Raw genomic sequence first — 22,809 nt, forward strand, 5'->3', positions numbered from 1 at the left:
CTCTAGCTGTAAGTTGGCTGAATTCTTTTTTTTTAAAATATTTTATTTATTTATCTTTAGAGGGGAAGGGAAAGAGAGAGGGAGAGAAATATCAATGTATGGTTGCCTCTCGTGTGTCCCCTGCCAGGCATTGGCCTGCAACCCAGGCATGTGCTCTGACTGGGAATCAAACCACAATCCTCTGGTTCACAGGCCCACACTCAATCCGCTGAGCTATACCAGCCAGGGCAGTTGCCTGAACTCTTATATTCTTTGTGTGTATGTGTGTGTATTGCTAGGTACAATGGTGTATACATAGATGCAGTTGTACTTATTAAATATTTATTGAAAAAAATGAGTGAAAAAAGAAAAAGGAAACATAAGATACTGAATATTTTAGACTAGAGGGATACTGTGATTTATTATAAGGCAGAATACTTAGGTTTGGTTTTACTGAAAAGTTGTTCATAAAATGTGGCATCAAAATTTAGGTCAGGAAAAAGTCCAACTTCCGGCCAAGATGGAGGCGTAGGTGGAAACACTGTGCCTCCTTGTGCAACCAAGTTTAAAGACAACGAAGTTTTAGTAACAAAAACACAACCAAAACACAGAAAATTGAACCGTACAGAAGTCCGACAACAACAAACCATTCAGCCAGACCCCGTCACAACCCAGTGATTGGGTCACCCTACCCTGGTGAACACCTAAGGCTTCGCCCCTCATACATAACAGGCACAAACAGACCAAGACATTATGGCTCAAGAAGAACAGCTCAAAACCTCAGAGCCAGTACTTCTAAGCAACAAAGACATAGCCAACCTATCAGATGCACAGTTCAAAACACTGGTGATTAGGATGCTCACAGAACTGGTTGATTTTAGACACAAATTAGAAGAACAAATGAAGGCTAAATTAATTGAAATGAAGGGAAATGCACAGGAAACCAATAGTGGAAAGGAAACTGGGACTCAAATCAATGGAGTGGACCAGGAGGAAGAAAAAAATGACCAAACAGAAAAGAATGAAGAAACAAGAATTCCAAAAAAAAAATGAGGAGAGGCTTAGGAACCTCCAGGACATCTTTAAACATTCCAACATCTGAATTGTAGGAGTACCAGAAGGGGAAGAGGAAGAGCCACAAGTGGAAAACTTATCTCAACAAATAATAAAGGAGAACTTCCCCAGTCTGGCAAAGGAAATAGACTTCCAGGAAATCCAGGAAGCTCAGAGTCCCAAAGAAGTTGGACCCAAGAAGGAAACCACCAAGGCACATCATCATTACATTAGCCAAGATTAAAATGAAGGAGAGAATCTTAGAAGCAGCAAGAGAGAAGGGGACAGTCACCTACAAAGGAGTTCCCATCAGACTGTCAGCGGATTTCTCAAAAGAGACCTTCCAGGCAAGAAGGGGCTGGAAAGAAGTATTCCAAGTCATGAAATCCAAAGACCTACATCCAAGATTGCTCTATCTAGCAAAGCTTTCATTTAGAATGGAAGGGCAGATAAAGTGCTTCTCAGATAAGATCTAGTTCAAGGAGTTCATCATCACCAAGCCCTTATTATATGAAATGTTAAAGGGACTTATCTAAGAAAAAGGAGTTAAAAAATATGAACAGTGAAAGGAGAGTAAACTCACAGTTATTAACAAGCACACCTAAAACAAAAGCAAACTAAGAGGACAGCTAGATCAGGAGCAGAACCATACAAATGGAGATCACATGGAGTGTTAGCAACAGGGGAGTGGGAGGAGGAAGAGGGGGGAGAAGGTACAGAGAATAAGTAGCATAGACGTTAGGTAAAAAATAGATAGGGGGGAGGGCGAGAATAGTATGGGAAATATAGAATCTAAAGGACTTGTGATACACGGACATAAACTAAAGGGGGGGAACGGTGGGAGAAGGGGTGTGCAGGGTGGAGGGGAATGAAGGGGAAATGGGACAACTGTAATGGTGTAATCAATACAAAATATTAAAAAGGGAAAAAACAAATTTTAGGTCAGCATTTATGATAAAAATTTTTAAATTCTGAAAGCTGCATTACAAATTTTTAATTGTTATCTGGACAGTGGGATATATAAAAAACTAGTCAACTAGACATTATGATATATTTCTTGATTGAAATTGTGTTTTCTGAAAATATTCTGAATTATAAAATGGTTAATAAAATTAAATTAAGGAGATTTGAATGTTGGACGGAAATAATTACAGAGAGCTGTAAAGAGAAAATGCTGACATTTAACATCCATATTTACTTCTGGATAATTTTGTTGTTATAGCAACAAATTGAGATAGTTAATCTCTAACCCTTATGGCTAATCTTTTTGTTTTATTTCTATGAGTCAGTCTGAAACACTAAAAATCGTATGTCAAAAGTGTTATTATTTTCTGACTGTAATATTGTTAGTACGGAATAGTTTATTTTTATCCTTTGGAGAGGACATAGTTGTCTCTCAAAAAGTTCATTAAATCAATAAATTTCATGGTGCATATGAAAATCCCAACAAAGACATTAGAATTTTAAGCCTTAAAACCATAGTTCTTTATAATCTTTCTTTGACTAGAACTCTAATAGTTCTTTTTATGTATATATTTTGGCAATTGTGGGTAGTTTCCCTGCATAAACTCTCCTGTTTAACCTAGTGTCACAGTGTCCCATGTGACACTTGCATATATATGTATCCCCTTTTCTAATGCCATAGAGTATTTATGGGGGCTCTTCAAAAATGCTATGACTTTGCTAGCTATTATTAATACTACCAACATTACTATCTTAAGATTTCACATATATACTTTTAAAATATTTTTTTATTATCAAAGTAATTCAGGCTTGTTGTAGAAAATTTTGCTAAAACCAAAGAATATTTAAAAAAATGCCCTAGCTAGTGTGACTTAGTGGATTGAGTGCCAGACTGCAAATCAAATGGGCACCAGTTCAATTCCCAGTCTAAGGCACATGCCTGGATTGTGGGCCAGATCCCTGGTAGGGGACACTCTAGAGGCAACCACACATTGATGTTTCTTTCCCTCTCTTTCTCCCTCCCTTCCCCTCTCTAAAATATATAATAAAATCTTTTAAAAAGGAAAGGAGGGAGGGAAGGAGGGGAAAAGAAAATAAAGCCCTGAACTGTGTGGCTGTTGGTTGGGCATCCTCCCACAAAGCAAAATGTTACTGGTTCAATGCCCAGCCACAGCCCATGCCTGGGTTGTGGGTTCAGTACCAGTTGGGGGCACATATGAGAGGCAACTTATTGATGTTTCTCTCTCACATCAATGTTTCTCTCCCTTGCTTCCTCCCTCGCCCTCTCTCTAAAAATAAATAAATAAAAATCTTTAAAAAGTAATAAAAAAAGAAAGATTACCCATATTGTAATTATACCATCCAGAAATAATCACAGTTAATAGTTTAGTTTATTTCCTTCTAGATACATATCTGGGTTAATTTTCTAAATACTACTTTTAAAAATTAAGATATAATTCGCATACCATAAAATTCACCATTTAGCTTATACAGTTCAGTGGGGTTTTTTGTTTTTTGTTTTTAATTTTATTTATTTATCTTTAGAGGGGAAGGGAAGGAGAGAGGGAGAGAAATATCAATGTATGGTTGCCTCTGCCGAGGACACACAATGTATCATGTGTCCCCTGCCAGGAACTGGCCTGCAACCCAGGCATGTGCCCTGACTGGGAATCAAACCGTGATTCTCTGGTTCGCAGTGCCCGTGCTCAGGGCACAATCCAATGAGCTACACCAGCCAGGGCTTAGTTCAGTGGTTTTTAGTATATTCACCAAGTTGTACAACCATCACTTCTAATTCCAGAACATTTTCATTACTTCAAAAAGCCATTCTTATTAGTTGGGGAAAATTTTATATCCATGTAGGGAACTGTTTACTAGTCAAGTTCCCAGACTCCAGCCAAGGGTCAACCTTGCAAAGGAGGCCTTTCTAAGGATAGGCAGTCTTAGGTCTGCTATGTTAACTCTTTTCTGCACAGTAGGATGTACACAGTAGTTTTGTATACATTCAGGATTCTAGGCCCTTGTAAAGTTATATGTGCTGTAAATATCTTTCCTACTCTGCTGCTTCACCTTTCACACTCTTTATGGGATCTTTTCATAAACAGATGTTTTCCATTTTAATGTAGTCAACTCTATTATTTTTCTCCTTATGGTCAGTGTTTCTTATATGCATGTATATATTTATATATTTATTATCCTCACCCAAGGACATGTTTATTGATTTTAGGGAGAGAGGAAAGTAGGGAGTGAGAGAGGGAGAGAAACATTGATGTGAAAGAAACATCAATTGGTTGTCTCTCATACGCACCCGACCTGAGACTGAACCCTCAATTTAGGCGTGTGCCCTGACTGGGAATTGAATTGTGGCCTTCAGTTTATGGAACAAGGTTCCAATCAACTGAGCCACACTGGCCAGGGCTCTTGTCCTTTTTAAAAGAAATCCTTCTTTATTCCAAAGTCACAAAGATATATATCTTTATTGTTTTCTAAAATTGTATAGTTTTTCTGTTTACATTTATATCTGTAATCTCCCTGGATTTCAGTTTTTATAAATAGTGTGAGTAAGAAACCAGGTTTTTAAAAATATCTGTCTATCTAAACAATCATTGTAGCATGGAAAAACTTTGCCCACTACTCTGTAGTACAAACAGTAGTCATATATCAAGTAATTACACATGTATGGATCTATTTCTAGATTTCTGTTCCATTGGTCTTTTTGTTTATCCCTACATTGATTACTAGAGTTCTATTTTAAGTCTATAAGCCTATCTGATAGGGCAGTTACTCAACATTATTTTGTGAGTACTTGGCCCATTGTACTTCCCATTTCGATTTTAGAATCAGTTTGTTTTTGAAAATAATACTGTATGATTCCACTTATATGGGGTACTTAGAGTAGTCAAAATCATAAAGACAGAATGTAATAGTGATTGCCGGGGGTGGGGGAGGGAAATGGGGAGTTTTTGTTTAAAAGGTATAGTTTCAGTTTAATAAGATGGAGTTGTGGGATGGATGGTTGTGATGGCTGCACAACAATATGAATGTGTTAACATTATTGAACTATAAACTTAAAAATGGTTGAGACTGTAACTTTTGTGTTAAATGTAATCCAATAAAAAAGAAAGGATATCTTAAAAATTGGGATTAAATTATATCTATACATCAGTTTGGGGATAATCATCTTTACATTGACTCTTCTAATTCATGAAGGTGATATATTTCTTCACTTATTTAGATATTCCTTATTTAAAATTTTATCTAAATAGCACTGGCCAGTGTAGCTCAGTTGATTGGAGCTTCATCCCATGCACCAAAAGGTTGCTGTTGATTCCCTGTCAGTGCAAATACCTGGTTGTGGTTAGGCCCCAGTCAGGCATGTGCAGGAGGCAATCAATCAATATTTCTCACTCTCTTGTCTTTTTCCTATTCTTTCTCTAGAATCAGTGAATATATCCTTGGGTGAGGATTAAAAAGGAAAACAATTATTTAAATAAAGTTTATAGCCCTGACTGGTGTGGCTCAGTTGGTTGGTCATCAACCCACAAAGTGAAAGGTCACCAGTTTGTTGCCAGTCAGGGCACATGCCTGGTTGTGGTTAGGTCCCTGGTCAGGGTGCATATGAGAGCCAACTGATGGGTGTTTCTCACATCATGTCTCTCTCTCTCTCGTTCTCCCTCCCTTCCTCTCTCTCTAAAAATAAATACGTAAAATATTAAATAAAGTTTATCAATTTTAACCATAGAGGTCTTGTACAATATTTGATTTAGATTTATTCCTAGGTATAGTATATTTTAAAATTCTATTTTGTGTATCATTTTTAAAAAGATTTTATTTATTTTTAGAGAGAGGGGAGAGGAGGGAGAAAAAGAGGGAGAGAAACACAAATAGGCTAGAGAAACATTGATTGGTTGCCTCTCACAGAACCCCAACTGGGGACCTGGCCTGCAGCCCAGGCATGTATCAAACTAGCAACCTTTTGCTTTGAGGGACAGCGCCCAACCCACTGAGTCACACCAGTCAGGACTTAAGTGATATCTTATTTTAAAGTTTCATTTTCTATTTGTTGCTAGATAAGGATTACATTAAAATTCAAACTTTACAAGAGTTAAAATGCAAATTATATGGATTGTTTGGTGGTCATAGATAACAGGAAAATGTTACCATTGCTTCATTAAATGGCGTTTACTAAATAATGGTGCTATGGTTTCAACGTAAGACGTGAATTTAACAGACAGTATAAATCAGACATAATAGTTGAATTTCTGGCAACATGGAATGCTACTGAATATTGTAAATATGATTCTAGGCTATTAGCGTCACTAAACCTCCCCATATGTGTTTCTTTTATTTAACTCAGGTGAAAAAGATTCAATGATTTTTGACTGTACCGAATGCTATGATCCAGTTACTAAACAGTGGACAACTGTAGCTTCAATGAATCACCCTCGCTGTGGCTTAGGAGTGTGTGTCTGTAATGGGGCTATCTATGCTTTGGGTAATTATGCTGTTCACTTAAGGATATCTAATATTATTTAAATTCTATTTTTAAATTCTATTTTATTGATTATTCTATTACAGTTGTCCCAATTATTCCTCCTTTGCCCTCCTCCACCCAGAACCCTCTACTTCCTTAGGCAATTCCCATACCTCTGTTCGTGTCTATGTCATATGTATAAGTTCTTTGGCTACTCTGTAGTAGTCTATACTGTACTTTATATCTGTGTGGCTATTCTATAACTACCTATTTGTATTTTTTTAAAGACTATTTTTCTTAATTTATTTTTATAGAGAGGGGAAGGGAGGAAGAAAGGGAGAGAAACATCAATGTATGAGAAAAACATAGATTGGTTGACTCTCACATGCCCCCAGCTGGGGACCTGGCCCCCAACTTAGGCATGTGCCCTAGCTTGGAATGTAACCAGCAACACTTCTGTTTGCAGGGCAGTGTTCAGTCTATGGAGCCACACCAGCCAGGGCCCTAATTGTATTCCTTAATCACCTCACCTCTTCACCCGTTCCTAAATGCTCCCTCCCATCTGGCAAATGTGGAAACCTTCTCTGTTATCTGTGATTCTGTCTCTGTTCTTTTTGTATCCTTAGTTTGTTTTTTAGATTCAATTGTTAATAGATATGTATTTATTGCTATTTTATTGTTCATATTTGATCTTTTTTATTTTCTTAAATAAGTCCCTTTATCATTTCATATAATAATGTTTTGGTAATGATGAACTCCTTTAGTTTTTTCCTTGTCTGGGAAGCTCTTTATCTGTCCTTCAATTCTGAAAGATAGCTTCGCTGTGTAAAGCAATCTTGGCTGTAGGTCCCTGTTTTTCAGAACTTTGAATATTTCTTGTCAGTCCCTCCTAGCGTGCAACATTTCTTTTGAAAAATAAGCTGACAGTCTTATGGGAACTCCCCTATAAGTAACTAACATCTTTTCTCTTGCTGCTTTTAAGATTCTCTCTTTATCTTAAACCTTTAGCATTTTAATTATGATGTGTGTTGGAGTGGGCCTCTTTGCATCCACCTTCTGTGCCACTCTGTGCTTCCAGGACTTGTATGTCTATTTCCTTCAGTAAATTAGGGAAGTTTTCTTTCATTACTTTTTCAGATAGATTTCCAATTCCTTGCTCTTTCTCTTCTCCTTCTGGCACCCTATGATGCCAGTGTTAGATGGCTCAAAGTTATCCCAGAGACTCCTTGCACTGTCCTCTTTTTTTGGATTTTTTGTTGTTAGGGGGTTTTTTGCTTCCTTATGTTTCATATCATTGATTTGGTTCTTGGCTTCATTCACTCTACAGTTGTTTCCCTGTATATTGTTCTTTACTTCAATTAGTGTACCCTTCATTTCTGACTGGATCTTTTTTATGCTTTTGAGGTCCTTACCAAGTTCCTTGAGCATCCTTACACCAGTGTTTTGAACTCTTCATCTGATAGATTGCTTGTTTCCGTTTTGTTTAGTTCTTTTGGTGTGTTCTTTGTTTTGGGCCATGTTTCTTGTCTCCTCATTTGGGCAGCCTCCCTGTGTTTGTTTCTATTTATTAGATAGAGCTGCTATAACTCCCTCTCTTGGTAGTGTGGCCTAATGTAGTAGGTGTCCTGTAGGGTCCCATGGTACAGTCTCCCCTATCACACAAGGTAGGTACTCAAGGTGTGCCCTCCATGTGAGCTGAGTATGTCTTCCTCTTGTGGTTGAGCCTTGATTGCTGTTGGCAGGTCAATGGGAGGATTTACCCAGCTGCAAGAACTGACTATGATCATTGACCACCAAGCTGCACCTTCCATGAAGGATCAACTGTGCAGGGGCAGGGTGGTGATGCTCCAATGTGGTCTGTAGCTGTCCACTGGCTGTGCAGTCTCTGGGATGTCCTGGTTGTTGCAGGCCAGAACAGCCCCACCTGTGTTCTACCTGGGGCCACCCTGCGTGAGCTATAAACCAATATGAGAGGGGCTGCTACTTATCTGGGCTTGGAGATGCCCAGGTGAAGCCAAGCTATGAATCTCAGGTGGCTAGTACTAGTACTGGGCCGGAAGCCACTTAGCAACAAGTACAGGGATTTGGGGCTTAATGAGGCAGGTTGTTGCTTGTTTGAGAGGATTTAGGAAGTTGTGAAGAATGAGCTATAACCAGCCATTCACATGAAAAAATCATGGATAAAAGTTTGGTGAGCTTGTAAGTTGGGTGGAATAAATCAGGGGATCTTATGGGCAGGGCAAACAATATGAGTGTCAGATATGGCACCCACCTGTCAGATCATGGCTCTGGTGGGGGAGGGTTCAGAGAAAGGACAATGGCTTTTGCCAGTCTTCCTCTCTGGTAGAAAGCTGTCTCCTAGTTCCTGCCTTGATGTCAGACACTTCATTTCCTCCCTGTATGCCACTGGTGTCTTTCAAGCTGCTATCCAGGTGCTGGAGCTCAGAGGGAGTGAGTCTGAGTAAGTCCATGAATAGGTTCTTTAAGGGGAACTGCTTGGAACTCTAGAAATTTCTTCTACTGACTCAATCCCTGCTGGTTTTTGAAGGCAGAAGTTATAGGGACTTATCTTCCTGACACTGGAACCCTGAGCTGTGGGGTCTGTGTGAGGCTAGGACTTCTTGCTCCCAAGATATACCTCTCAAATTTTTATCCACCATATGTGGATGTAGGACCAGCCCATTTCACGTCTTTGCCCCTCCTACCAGTCTGGATAGATGTGGTTTCTTTAATTCCATAGTTGTCAGACTTGCATTCATCTCAGTTTCTGACAGTTCTGAGTGATGGTTGTTCTGCATTTTAATTGTAATTGTCATGTAGTTGTGCAAGGAGGTGAACCATATTTACTTTGCTGCCATCTTGACCAGAATTCTGTTATTTAAATTCTTGATCAGATTCTGATTACTTTATCAATTTTCCTTCACTCTCATAAGATACTTGTATCCTTTCAGGTTTATGAATTCTTATTCTCAAGATAATATTACTTGGAGAATATTGTCAAATGTGGAATTCTTAAAGAGAGATGGAGATAAAATATAGATGAGATGTCCAATGAAGCAGTTCAGCTGATAGCTAAATTTCATGGTTATTAAGCATTCTGAATATGCAGAAGTTGTTTTAAAAGATAGTTTTGCAAAAATAATGAAATTTTTGTGAAATACTAAATTTTCTATGCAATAATTAAATTGTTTGTTTTGTTTTATATTAAATCTCTTGTTGAAAAGGCAGAGAGTTAAAAAGTCTGAGTTCTACTCACAGTCAAATTCAAACTTCTCCTGTGATCTTGGACAAATAAGCCCTCTGTTCCATGTGATAATCATCCATAATATGAAGTTGTAAGATCAAAAGTTTTCTAAAGGTTTTTGATAAGTAAGATTCCTTTATTCCAGACAAAAGATTTTTCTCTTTGGTTACAGGCGGATGGGTTGGAGCTGAGATAGGGAACACCATTGAACGATTTGATCCTGATGAAAATAAATGGGAAGTAGTTGGCAACATGGCTTTGTCACGCTACTACTTTGGCTGTTGTGAAATGCAAGGTAATCATTATATAAAATACTTTTCCAGAAAAAATATTTTTAAAATCTGAGCTTGGGGCTTCATTTACACAGAAGTATAGTTTATATTAGTATTAAATGATGAACACTAACAATATTGAAGTTCTGTTTTTATCCTCTTATTTTTGCATTTCTGTATTGCCAAAATAATCAATTTTTTTCCAAAATGAACAAAGCTAGAATTTAAATTCCGAATAGGCAAAAATACTTGACTAGCACAATGGGCATTTAAAAGTCATTCTTTTTTTTTTTTAAGATTTATTTATTTATTTATCTTTAGAGGGGAAGGGAAGGAGAGAGGGAGAGAAATATCAATGTATGGTTGCTTCTTGTGTGTCCCCTGCTAGGAACTGGCCTGCAACCCAGGCATGTGCCCTGACTGGGAATCGAACTGCGATACTCTGGTTTGCAGGCCCATGCTCAATCCACTAAGCCACACCAGCCAGGGCTAAAAGTCATTCTTTATTGTTAATCATTTTCTCTCCTATACAGGCCTTAGTAAGAGTTTCTAAGTAGGAAGAGAATATCAAAAACAATATTCACAGTCTCTTCTTATAGGCTGCTTCAGTGTTATTTTTAAAGGCTGCATTGTGATTCAGTCCACACAGAAATAGTGCTATGATAGATTTGAAATATATTATACTGAATATTAAGGTGGTATACAGACATTATTTTAATTTTCTACTATACCTGAGAGGTGGTAAGCGCTATCAAATAAAACCTGATTCTCTGTCCAGAGTTGGAGAGCAGATTTATATGTACCTGCAGAGTAGGAAGCAGTCTGCCCATTGTTATATGACAACTCAGCCAGCTTTCTTCCCAGCTCAAGTTCTTCCTGCTTTGTGAGTACCTTCTCAGATTTACACTAGCATTTAATGTTCAAATTACATTTTGCAGACTGTATTCTGTTATGTAATATTACAGTGTTCTTTAGTTGTTTTATATTTATTATCTTTATCTTCCCAGCTAAAATCAGAGCTACAGAAGCACCTTGGAGATTATCTATGTTAATGCCTTTATTTATAAGTGAGGAAGTTGAAGATTAGGAAGGCTGTGAATTCTCTTTTTTCGTAGCTGGTTACTGGCAAAGGTGGAGCTAGAACCCAAATTTATTAATGTTTATCTCACACTTCTTAAAATGCTATATAACTCCTCACTTTCAGAACATGGGAATCACACTGGGCACTCAAAAATGATAGATGGTCAGAGCCATTGTTTCAGTCAAATTTAAAAAGGGACTCTCTGTGAATGACATTCTATTGTACTCTATTTTTTGTCCATCTGAGCAATAGGTAGGCTATCACCAAAGATGGTCATGCCATTCACAGTTAAAGAGCATATTTTTTAAAAGATTTTATTTATTTATCTTTAGAGGGTAAGAGAAGGAGAGAGGGAGAGAAATATCAATGTATGGTTGTCTCTTATGTATCCCCTGCTGGGAACTGGCCTGCAACCCAGACATGTGTCCTAACTGGGAATTGAACCATGATCCTTTGGTTCACAGGCTCACTCTCAATCCACTGAGCTACACCAGCCAGGGCTAAGTGCATATTTTTTAGGGGGGAAAAGTCCCTTTCCTTCTCCTTTTTTACCTATTCATGGTAGCGGTACATCTGGAAATTGAGATCATCAAGCAGATAATAAGATGGGAAATCCTTGTCGGACATTTAATAGCATCATTAGGTCCTTTGAAAATTCAATTCCACTTTAAATTCATGCCCCTAATTCTTTGTAATATGCTTAAATGTAAGCCATGATAAATTAGACAGTAGATTTTCTCCTAAAAGATTAATAAGTCCTACTTAAATACAGCATCCACACAGCAAACTGAACTCGCAACTGTTTCTTTTGCTAATTATTATATCCTATTTCTATAGCATCTAAACAAAAATATTTTATTTCCAGGTTTAATTTATGTAATTGGAGGCATCAGCAATGAAGGAATAGAGCTTCGTTCTTTTGAAGTTTATGATCCGCTTTCCAAGCGTTGGTCTCCACTTCCTCCAATGGGAACCAGGAGAGCATATCTTGGGGTGGCTGCACTCAATGACTGCATCTATTCTATTGGAGGGTGGAATGAGACGCAAGATGCTCTTAATACTGTAGAAAAATATTCCTTTGAGGAGGTAGGTTGGATGATTTCAAATAATTAGTATCCCGTTATTCTTTTAATTTCTATAAGATCTGTAGTGGTGTTCATTCTTTCATTCATGTTATTAATCATTTGTAGGTTTTTTTCTCTTTTCCTTCAAAGAACTAACTTTTGGTGTCATTAGTTTTCCTTCAAAGAACTAACTTTTGGTGTCATTAGTTCTACTGATTGGCCACCTTCTATTTAATTCTTTTCTGTTCCTTTTTTCCCCCTTTCTTCCATTTGTTTTGGATTTAATTTGCTCTTATTTTCCTAGATTCTTTTTTTAAAATATTTATTTATTTATTTATCTTTAGAGGGGAAGGGAAGGAGAGAGGAAAAGAAACATCAATGTATGATTGTTTCTTGTGCATCCACTGCTGGGAACTGGCCCCTGCCGGGAACTGGCCTGCAACCCAGGAATGTACCCTGACTGAGAATTGAACCACGATTGTCTGGTTCACAGGCCCGTGCTCAATCCACTGAGCTACACCAGCCAGGGCTCTTTCCTAGATTCTTAAAGTGGAAGCTTAGATGATTGATTTTCAGAACTTTATTTTTCTATAATGTAAACCTTTAAAGCTATAAATTGTTTCAAGCTTTTTTTTAACTGCACCCCACACATTTTGGTCTGTTCTCTTTTACAAGATTTTATAACTTCATTTTATTATTTATTTATTTATTTATTTATTTTTAGAGAGAGGGGAAGGGAAGGAGAGAGGGAGAGAAGCATCAATGTGTGGTTGCCTCTCATGTGCCCCCTACTGGGGACCTGGGGACCCAGGTATTCATCATGGGAATCAAACCAGCAACCCTTTGGTTCACAGGCCTGTGCTCATGCACTGAGGTACCCCAGCCACGGCAGTATGTTTTGTTTAAATTAGCATTCATCTCAAAATAACTTCTGATTTCCCTGGCAAGTTTTGTTTTTGTTTTTGTTTTTTTTTACCAAGGAGTTGTTAGAAGTATATGTTTTAATTTCAAGATATTTGGGGATTTTCCAGTTATCTTTGTGTTACTGATCTCTAATTTAATGTCATTGTCATCAAGAAGCATACTTTGAATGATTTCTCTTCTGGTAAATGTTTCATGTGTACATGAAAAAATTTGTATTTTGTTGTTGAGTGTAGTGTTCTATAAATTTCTGTTAAGTCAAGTTGATTAGTGTTGATCAAGTCTTCCCAATGTGTCCAATTGTTTTGTAAATTAGTAAGAAAGAAGTGTTGGAATCTCCACCTATAAGTATGGATTTGTTTGTTTTTCCTTCCATTCTGTCAGGTTTTGCTTCACATATAAAATCTCTGTTATTGGGGCAGGCCAGGTGGCTCACTTGGTTAGAATGTCGCATCCTGATACACCAAGTTTGCAGGTTTGATCTCTGTTCATAGCACATATAAGAATCATCCAGGGAAGGCATGAATGAGTGGAGCAACAAGTCAATGTTTCTCTCTCTCTCTTTCTTTCTCTCTCTGAAATAAATTTAAAAAATGAATTTCTGTTATGAAGTCTCTAAACGTTGAAATTATTATGTCTTCTAAATGAATTGATCTTTTCATAATATGAAATGTTTTTCTTTGCCTCTGGTAATAATCTGTGTTCTGAATTCTACTTTGATATTAATGCAACCATTAATATAGCCAGCTTATGTTTTGATTAGTATTTGCATGGCATATGTTTTTTTCCTTCTACTTTATGTAAATCTGTGTCTTTACATATGGTTGTAACCTGTGATTTTTTTTGCAGTTTAACAACCCCTGACTTTCAAATGGAGTCTTTAAAATTTCTATTATATATGTAATATAATTGCAGATGTGGTTGGTTTTTAGACTTCTCTTTTGCTGTTTTTTATTTGTATTATCCATTCTTTGATACCTTCCCCCATTTTTCTGTCTTTAGGTTGAATATTTTAGTATTCCATATTATCTCTTTTTTTTTCAATTACCTGTATCTCTTCACCTTTTTCCCTAGTGGTAGTTTTAGGGGTTACATTATGACCATATATATATTTTTTAATTTTTTAAAAGATTTTATTTATTTATCTTTAGAGGGGAAGGGAAGGAGAGAGGGAGAGAAATATCAATGTGTAGTTGCTTCTTGTGCATCCCCTGCTGGGAACTGGCCTGCAACCCAGGCATGTGCCCTGACTGGGAATCAAACTGCAGTTGTTTGGTTTGCAGGCCCGTGCTCAATCCACTGAGCTACACCAGCCAGGGCTTGATCAAATATATTTTTAATGTATCAAATCTAACTTCAAATAATATCGTACAAGTTTACTTTCAATAGAAGAAACTTACAAAAACATACTTTCATTTCCCACTCCCATCCTTTGTGCTGTTTTATTTCTGTATATGTTGTAAACTCTATAGTATTTTGTCACAGTTACTTAAATAGTTATATTTAAAATATTTTTTTAATGAGAAAGTTTTGGTAATTATGCATGTATTTACCATTTCTAGTTCTGTTTATTTTTTTGTGTAGAGCTAAGTTTTTATCGTATCATTTTCTCTTAACCTGAAGAACTTTCCTTTTTTTAAAATATCTTATTAGCTTTGGCTGGTGTAGCTCAGTGAATTGAGCGCGGGCCCGTCAACCAGACGATTGTGGTGCGATTTCCAGTCAGGGCACGTGCCTGGGTTGCAGGCCAGTTCCTGGCAGGGGACGCATGAGAGGCAACCACACATTGATATTTCTCTCCCTCTCTCCTTCCCTTCCCCTCTAAAGATAAATAAAATATTGTATTTAATTGATTATACTATTACAGTTGTTCCAACTTTCCCCCTTTTTTCCTCCTCTACCCAACACTCTCTGCTCTCTCAGGAAATCTCCAAACAGTTGTTTGTGTCCATTAGTCATGTGTACAAGTTCTTTGGCTACTCCTATTTTCTGTGCTGTACTTTACATCCCAATGGGCCTATTCTGTAACTACCTATTTGTACTTCTTAAGCCCCTCATTACCCCACACCCACCTCCCATCTGGCAACCATCAAAACACTCTCTGTATCCATGATTTTGTCTCTATTCTTGTTTCCTTAGATTGTTTTTTAGATTCAATTGTTGGTAGATAAGTATTTAATGCCATTTTATTGTTCATAGTCTTGATCTTTTTCTTTCTTTTTCTAATTTTAAATAGTTTATATATTTTTAGAAAGAGAGGAAGGGAGAAAGAGAGGAAGCGAAACATCAGTGTGTGGTGGCCTCTTGAACACCCCCTACTGGGGACCTGGCCCACAACTCAGAAATGTACCTAGACTGGGAATGGAACTGGCGACCCTTTTGTTCATAGGTCGGCACTCAATCCACTGAGCCACACCAGCCAGGGCTTTTTCTTTTTCTTAAATAAGTCCCTTTATCATTTCATATAATAATGTTTTGGTAATGATGAACTCCTTTAGTTTTTTCCTTGTCTGGGAAGCTCTTTATCTGCCCTTCAATTCTGAAAGATAGCTTCACTGTGTAAAGCAATCTTGACTGTAGGTCCCTACTTTTCAGGACTTTGAATATTTCTTGTCAGTCCCTCCTAGCCTGCAACATTTCTTTTGAAAAATAAGCTGACAGTCTTATGGGAACTCCCCTATAAGTAACTAACATCTTTTCTCTTGCTTCTTTTAAGATTCTCTCTTTATCTTGCCCTGGCTGGTGTAGCTCAGTGGATTGAGCGCGGGCCTGCAAACCACATGATCGAGGTTCAATTCCCAGTCAGGGCACATGCCTGGGTTGCATGCCAATTCCCAGCAGGGGACTCAGAGGAGGCAACCATACATTGATATTTCTCTCCTTCTCTCCTTCCCTTCCCCTCTAAAGATACATAAATAAAATATATTTTTAAAAAGATTCTCTCTTTATCTTAAACCTTTAGCATTTTAATTATGATGTGTGTTGGAGTGGGCCTCTTTGCATCCACCTTCTATGCCACTCTCTGTGCTTCCTAGACTTGTATGTCTATTTCCTTCAGCAAATTAGGGAAGTTTTCTTTCATTACTTTTTCAGATAGATTTCCAATTCCTTGCTCTTTCTCTTCTCCTTCTGGCACCCTATGATGCCAATGTTAGATGGCTCAAAGTTATCCCAGAGACTCCTTGCACTGTCCTCTTTTTTTGGATTCTTTTTTGTTGTTGTTCTGATTGGTTGGGGTTTTTTTTTGTTTTGTTTTTTTGCTTCCTTATGTTCCATATCACTGATTTGGTTCTTGGCTTCATTCACTCTACAGTTGTTTCCCTGTATATTGTTCTTTACTTCAATTAGTGTACCCTTCATTTCTGACTGGATTTTTTTTATGTTGTCAAACTCTGCATGTGAGAGATTCCTTATTTCCATTTTGTTTAGTTTTTTTCCTGGAATTTTAATCTGTTCTATCATTTGGGCCTTGTTTCTCTGTCTCCTCATTTGGGCAGACTCCCTATGTTTGTTTCTGTTTATTAGGTAGAGCTGCTATAACTCCCCCTCTTGGTAGTGTGCGGCCTAATGTAGTAGGTGTCCTATAGGGTCCCATGGCACAATCTCCCTCTCACACAAGCTGGGTACTTGAGGTACACCCCTTGTGTGGGCTGAGTAAGTCTTCCTCTTGTAGTTGAGCCTTGACTACTGTTGGCAGGTCAATGGGAGGGATTTACCCAGACCAGTCAGCTGCCAAGTACTGACTATGACCACTGACCACCAACCTCCTCCCTCTTTAGAGGATCTGCCTAGCTGGGGCAGGGTGGTGGTGCTCTGATATAGTCTGTAGCTATCTACTGGGTGCTCAGGTTCTAAGGTTTCCCATGTGGTGCAGGCCAAGGTCAGCTACTACCTTTGTTCTGCCCAGGACGCCCCAGCATTGAGCTAAAAGGCAATCTGCAGATGGCTGCTACTTGTGTTGGGTGTTGGGTTTAGAGGTTATTAGGCAAAGCCACCCTGTGAACCTAGGCTGGCTGCTGCTAGGCCTGGGCCTGAGCCACATCAGAAGAGGTATTGGGGTGGGGGTTCGATGAGACTGGCTGTTGCTTGTTTGAAAGGATTTAGGAAGTTATGAAGCATGAGTTAAGACCAGCCATTGATGTGGAAAAGTCAGTTAACACTTTGGGTGGGGTTGTAAGTTGGGTGGCATGGAGCCTTGGAAAAACACCAGAGCCTGGGGCAAACAGTGTGAGCGAAGTTGATGGAGTCTCAGATATAGCTCCTGCCTGCTAGCTCTGGCTATGTGAGAAGAGGATTCAGAAAAGGAGCAATGGCCACTGCCCCCCATTCTATTTGGGAAAAAACTGTCCCCCAGCTCTCACCCTGATGCCAGACACTTCACTTCCTCCCTGTGTGCCACTCCTTTCAAGCTGCTACCCTGGTACTGGAGCTCGGACAGAGTGAGTCTGAGTAAGTCCATGTGCGGGTCTTCTAAGAAGAACTGCTTGGGATTCTAGCATTTTCTTTCGCTTACTGAATCCCTGCTGGTTTTACAGCTAGAAGTTATGAGGCTTATTTTACTGGCCCTGCAACCCTGGGTTGTGGGGCCTGGTGTGGTGCCAGGATTCCCTGCTCCCAAGATATCCCTCCTGGATTTTTATCCACCAAATGTGGATGTGAAACCAGCCTATTCCATGTTTCCTCCCCTTTCCTCCCCTCCAGTCTTGATGGATGTGGTTTCTTTAATTCTATAGTTTTCTGACTTCCATTGAACTCAATTTCTGGTGGTTCTGAGTAATGGCTGTTCTATATGATAGTTGTAATTTTGACGAGGTTGTGTGAGGAGTGAGCTGTCTTTACCTGTGCCTCCATCTTGACTGGAAAACAAACATCTTTTCATTGGCTTATTGTTCACCTATACATCTTCCTTGAAGAGAAACATATTCAAATTTTATTTTCAAGTGGATTATTTATTTGTCTTTTTATTACTGAGTTGTAAGCATTCTTATATATTCTAACTGCAAGTCCATTGTCAGATACATGATTTGTAGAAATTTTCTCCCATTCTCTGGTTTCTTTCCTTTCTTTATGGTATCTTTAGAAACACAAAATTTTTAAATTTTGATGTTCAATTGATTTTTTCTGTTGTTGCTTGTGCTTTTGGTGTCATACCTAAGAAACTATTGAGTAGTTCAAGTTCACAAAGATTTATGCCTACACTTTTTTTCTAAGAGTTTTATAGTTTTAGCTCTTATATTTAGGTCTTTGATTAATTTTAGAGTTAACTTTTTGTGTGGTGTGAGGTAGGGGTTTGCCTTTATACTTTTACATGTGGCTAGCCAGTTATTCCAGCACGATGTGTTGAAAAGACTATTCTTTTCTATCGGATTGTCTTGGCATCTTTGTTGAAAGTCAGTTAACCATAACTGTGAGAGTTTGTTTCTAGCCTCTTAATTTTATTCATTTATTTGTATGTCTACCTTTATCTGTATGTCTATCCTTATTGCCAGTGACTCAGTGTTTGAATTTACTGTAGCTTTTTAGTATGTTTTGAAATCAGCAAGTGTGAGTTCATTTTGAAATAGGAGCCTTTCTTTTTATTTTTTCAAGTGTATTTTATTGATTTTGCTGTTACAGTTATCCCATTTTTTCCCCTTTATCCCCCTCCACCCAGTACCCACATTCCCTCCAACATTCCCCTCCTTAGTTCATGTCCAGGTGTCATACATATAAGTTCTTTGGCTTCTCCATTTCCTATACTCTTCTTAACCTTCCCTTTCTATTTTGTACCTACCAATTATGCTTCTTATTCCCTGTACCTTTCACCCATTCTCCCTCTTCCCTCTCCCCACTGATAACCCTTCATGTGATCTGCATTTCTGTGGTTCTGTTCCTGTTCTAGTTGTTTGTTTAGTTTTTTTTAGTTTTTGTTTTTTTTTAGTTCATTTGTTGATAGTTGCGAGTTTATTGTCATTTTACTGTTTATAGTTTTTCTTAAGTAAGTTTTTCTTCTTCATAGATAAGTCCCTTTAATATTTCATATAATAAAGGCTTGGTGATGATGAACTCCTTTAACCTGACCTTCTCTGGAAAGCACTTTATCTGTCCTTCCATTCTCAATGATAGCTTTGCTGGATAGAGTCATCTTGGATGTAGGTCCTTGCTTTTCATGACTTTCAATATTTCTTTCCAACCCCTTCTTGCCTGCAAGGTTTCTTTTGAGAAACCAGCTGATAGTTTTTATGGGAACTTCTTTGTAGGTGACTCTCTTCTCTTGCTGCTTGTAAGATTCTCTCCTTAACTTGGTCTTTGGCTATTTAATTATGATGTGCCTGGGTGTGTTCCTCTTTGAGTCCAACTTGTTTGGGACTCTGTTTCCTGGACCTGTATGGAACTCTCTGAAATTACTGGACTTGTATGTCTATTTCCTTGACCAGATTAGGAAAGTTTTCTTTATTATTTTTTCAAATAAGTTTATAATTTCCTGCTCTTCCTCTTCTCCTTCTGGCACCTCTAAGATTTGAATGTTGGAATGTTTGAAGTTGTTAAAAGGTTCCTAAGCCTCTCCTCATTTTTTTGCATCCTTATTTCTTATTCTGTTCCAGTTGAATGTTTATTTTTTCCTTTTGTTCCAAATCATTGATTTAAGTCCCAGTTTCCTTCCTTTCACCATTGGGTCCCTGTGTATTTTTCTTTATTTTGCTTTGTATAGTCTTCACCTCTTCCTTTATTTTGTGGCCATACTCAATCATTTCTGTAAACATCCTGTTTACCAGTGTTTTGTACTCTGCACCCGATAGGTTGGCTATTTCCTCATCACTTAGTTCTTTCTCTGGAGTTTCAATCTGTTCTTTCATTTGGGCCATATTTCTTTGTCTTGGTGCACCTGTTGTGTTGTGATGCTGTATTTGGGGTAGGGGTCAGAGAGGGAACAATGCCACTTGCTTGGCTCCTACTCTGCTTTCAGTCACTTCTTCCACTTCCCACAGGTGAATTACTTCCTTCCAGGTACTGCCCTGGTGCTGATTCCCAGGTGGGTGGGCTTGTGTAAGTTTTAGGACACTGTGGGCTTCTCCAGCAGATTCTCATGTAAAACTGGGAGTTTCTCCCACCGCTGCAACTCCCACAGATTTTCACAGCAGAGGTTTTGAGGCTTTAGTTTCTCACATTGGAACACTGGCTTGCACAGTCTATCTTACTCCCCAGTTGTCCCTCCCAGTTTATCCACATGCAAATATGGGACTACCTGGTCCTCCAACCGCCACCTCTCCCTCCCAGTCCGCCAGCCACCCCCTTGCCATGCATCCTCTCTGCTCTGCCTGCCTATCTCCACCCCTCCTACCAGTCTGGATGAATGTTTTTTCTTTAACTTCTTGGTTGTTGGGGTTCCATACAGTTTGATTTTTTGGCAGTTCTGGTTGTTTTTTGTTTTTAAATTGGTGTTTTCCTTCTTTTGGTTGTTGAGGAAGCGGAGCATATTTACCTTCGCCTCCATTTTGGCCAGAAGCCTGTACTTCTTTTTAAAAAAGTATTTGGCTTCAGTTTCTTGAATTTCATATGCATTTTAGGGTCAGCTTGTTAATTTCTACTAAGAAACCAGCTGTTTTTTAAAATATTTTATTTATTTATTTTCAGAGAGAGGGGAAGGGAAGGAGAGAGGGAGAGAAATATCAATGTGTGGTTGCCTCTCATGTGTCCCCCACTGGGAACTGGCCTGCAACCCAGGCATGTGCCCTGACTGGGAATCGAACTGTGATCCTTTGCTTCACAGACCCGCGCTCAATCCACTGAGCTATGCCAGCCAGCGCTGGTTTTTTTATAAGGATTACAGTGTTTTTGAGATCAATTTAGAGAGTATTGCCATTAACTATTTTAGGTGTTTTAATCATTAATATAAGATGACTTTCCATTTATTTAGGTCTTCAATTTATTTCAACAGTGTTTTATAGTTTTCCATTTTTTGTACTTTATTGGTTAAATTTATTCCTATTTTATTTCTTTTGAACCTATTGCAGATTGAATTTTCTTTTTCTTTTTTTTAAGATTTTATTTATTTATTTATATTTAGAGGGGAAGGAGAGAGGGAGAGAAACATCAATGGATGGTTGCCTTTCGTGCGTCCCCTGCTGGTAGTTGGCCTGCAAGGAACCAGCCTGCAACCCAGGCATGTGCCCTGACTGGGAATCGAACTGCGATCCTCTGGTTCGCAGGCCTGTGCTCAATCCACTGAGCTACACCAGCCAGGGCTGAATTTTATTTTTTTAAATATATTTTATTGATTATACCATTACAGTTTTTCTATTCCCCCTCTTCCCCTCCACCCTGCACACCCCTCCCCCACCATTCCCCCTATTTTGTTTATGTCCATGTGTCACAAATTCTTTAGATTCTGTATTTCCCCCACTATTCTTGCCCTCCCCCTGTCTATTTTTTACCTACTGTCTATGCTACTTATTCTCTGTACCTTCTCCCCCCTTCTCCTCCTCCCACTCCCCTGTTGCTAACCCTCCATGTGATCTCCATTTGTATGGTTCTGCTCCTGATCTAGCTGTCCTCTTAGTTTACTTTTGTTTTAGGTGTGCTTGTTAATAACTGTGAACTTGATGTCCTTTCACTGTTCATATTTTTCATCTTCTTTTTCTTAGATAAGTCCCTTTAACATTTCATATAATAAGGGCTTGGTGATGATGAACTCCTTGAACTTGACCTTATCTGGGAAGCATTTTATCTGCCCTTCCATTCTAAATGAATGCTTTGCTGGATAGAGCAATCTTGGCTGTAGGTCTTTGGATTTCATGACTTGGAATACGTCTTTCGAACCCCTTCTTGCCTGTAAGGTCTCTTTTGAGAAATCAGTTGACAGTCTGATGGGAACTCCTTTGTAGGTGACTGTCCCCTTACCTCTTAGCTGCTTCTAGAATTCTCTCCTTCATTTAATCTTTGCTAATGTAATTATGATGTGCCTTGGTGTGTTCCTTCTTGGTTCCAACTTCTTTGGGACTAGCTGTGCTTTCTGGACTTCCTGGAAGTCTATTTCCTTTGCCAGATTGGGGAAGTTCTCCTTTATTATTTGTTCAAATAAGTTTTCCACTTGAGGCTGTTCCTCTTCCCCTTCTGGTACCCCTATAATTTGGATGTTGGAATATTTAAAGATGTCCTGGAGGTTCCTAAGCCTCTCCTCATTTTTTTGAATTCTTGTTCTCTTCCTTCTCTTCTGTTTGGTTATTTCTTTCTTCCTTCTAGTCCACTCCTTTGATTTGAGTCCCAGTTTTCTTTCCATCACTATTGGTACCCTGTGCATTTTCCTTCTTTTCACTTAGTGTAGCCTTTATTTTTTTCATCTACTTTGCTACCAAAATCAAACAGTTCTGTGAGCATCCTGATCACCAGTGTTTTGAACTGTGCATCTGAAAGGTTAGCTATCTCTTGGTTGCTTAGAAGCATTGGCTCTAGGGTTTTGAGCTGTTCTTGAGCCATAATGTTTTGATCTGTTCGCACCTGTTATGTATGAGGGGTGGAGCTTTCGGTGTTCACCAGTGTGGGGCCACCCAGTCTCTGGGTTGTGATGGTGTATGTGGGGGCAGGGTCAGAGAGGGGCAATGGTGTTTGTTCCTCTCTCTCTCAGATTTCTGTTCCCTCTGCTGCTTCCCACAAGCAAATTGGGCCCTTCTGGTACTGATTCCGAGGTGTGTGGGCTTGTGCACCCTCCAGGACCCTGTGGGTTTCTCCAACGAACTCTCTGTGAGCCTGGGAGCTTCTCCCGGCACCTCAACCCCAAA

The 22,809-nt window shown here is 38.7% G+C and overlaps 1 protein-coding gene across 4 annotated transcripts in view; it reads left to right on the top strand.

The window, feature by feature from the left end:
- The window catches only part of IPP (intracisternal A particle-promoted polypeptide), a 45,078-nt gene that overhangs the window by 16,816 nt on the left and 5,453 nt on the right, over positions 1–22,809 (top strand). For 3 of the 4 annotated variants that reach the window (XM_037039491.1, XM_037039495.1, XM_037039492.1), the window contains 3 exons: positions 6,353–6,490; positions 9,886–10,008; positions 11,932–12,152. In XM_037039491.1, coding sequence (XP_036895386.1) covers positions 6,353–6,490; positions 9,886–10,008; positions 11,932–12,152 — 482 coding nt within the window. The remainder of the gene's footprint in view (positions 1–6,352; positions 6,491–9,885; positions 10,009–11,931; positions 12,153–22,809) is intronic. The other variant, XM_037039494.1, reaches the window with a different exon arrangement.

Source organism: Sturnira hondurensis, unplaced genomic scaffold (genome assembly GCF_014824575.4).
Source record: "Sturnira hondurensis isolate 20B ecotype Veracruz unplaced genomic scaffold, ASM1482457v3 Scaffold0025376, whole genome shotgun sequence".
Lineage (NCBI taxonomy): Eukaryota > Metazoa > Chordata > Mammalia > Chiroptera > Phyllostomidae > Sturnira > Sturnira hondurensis.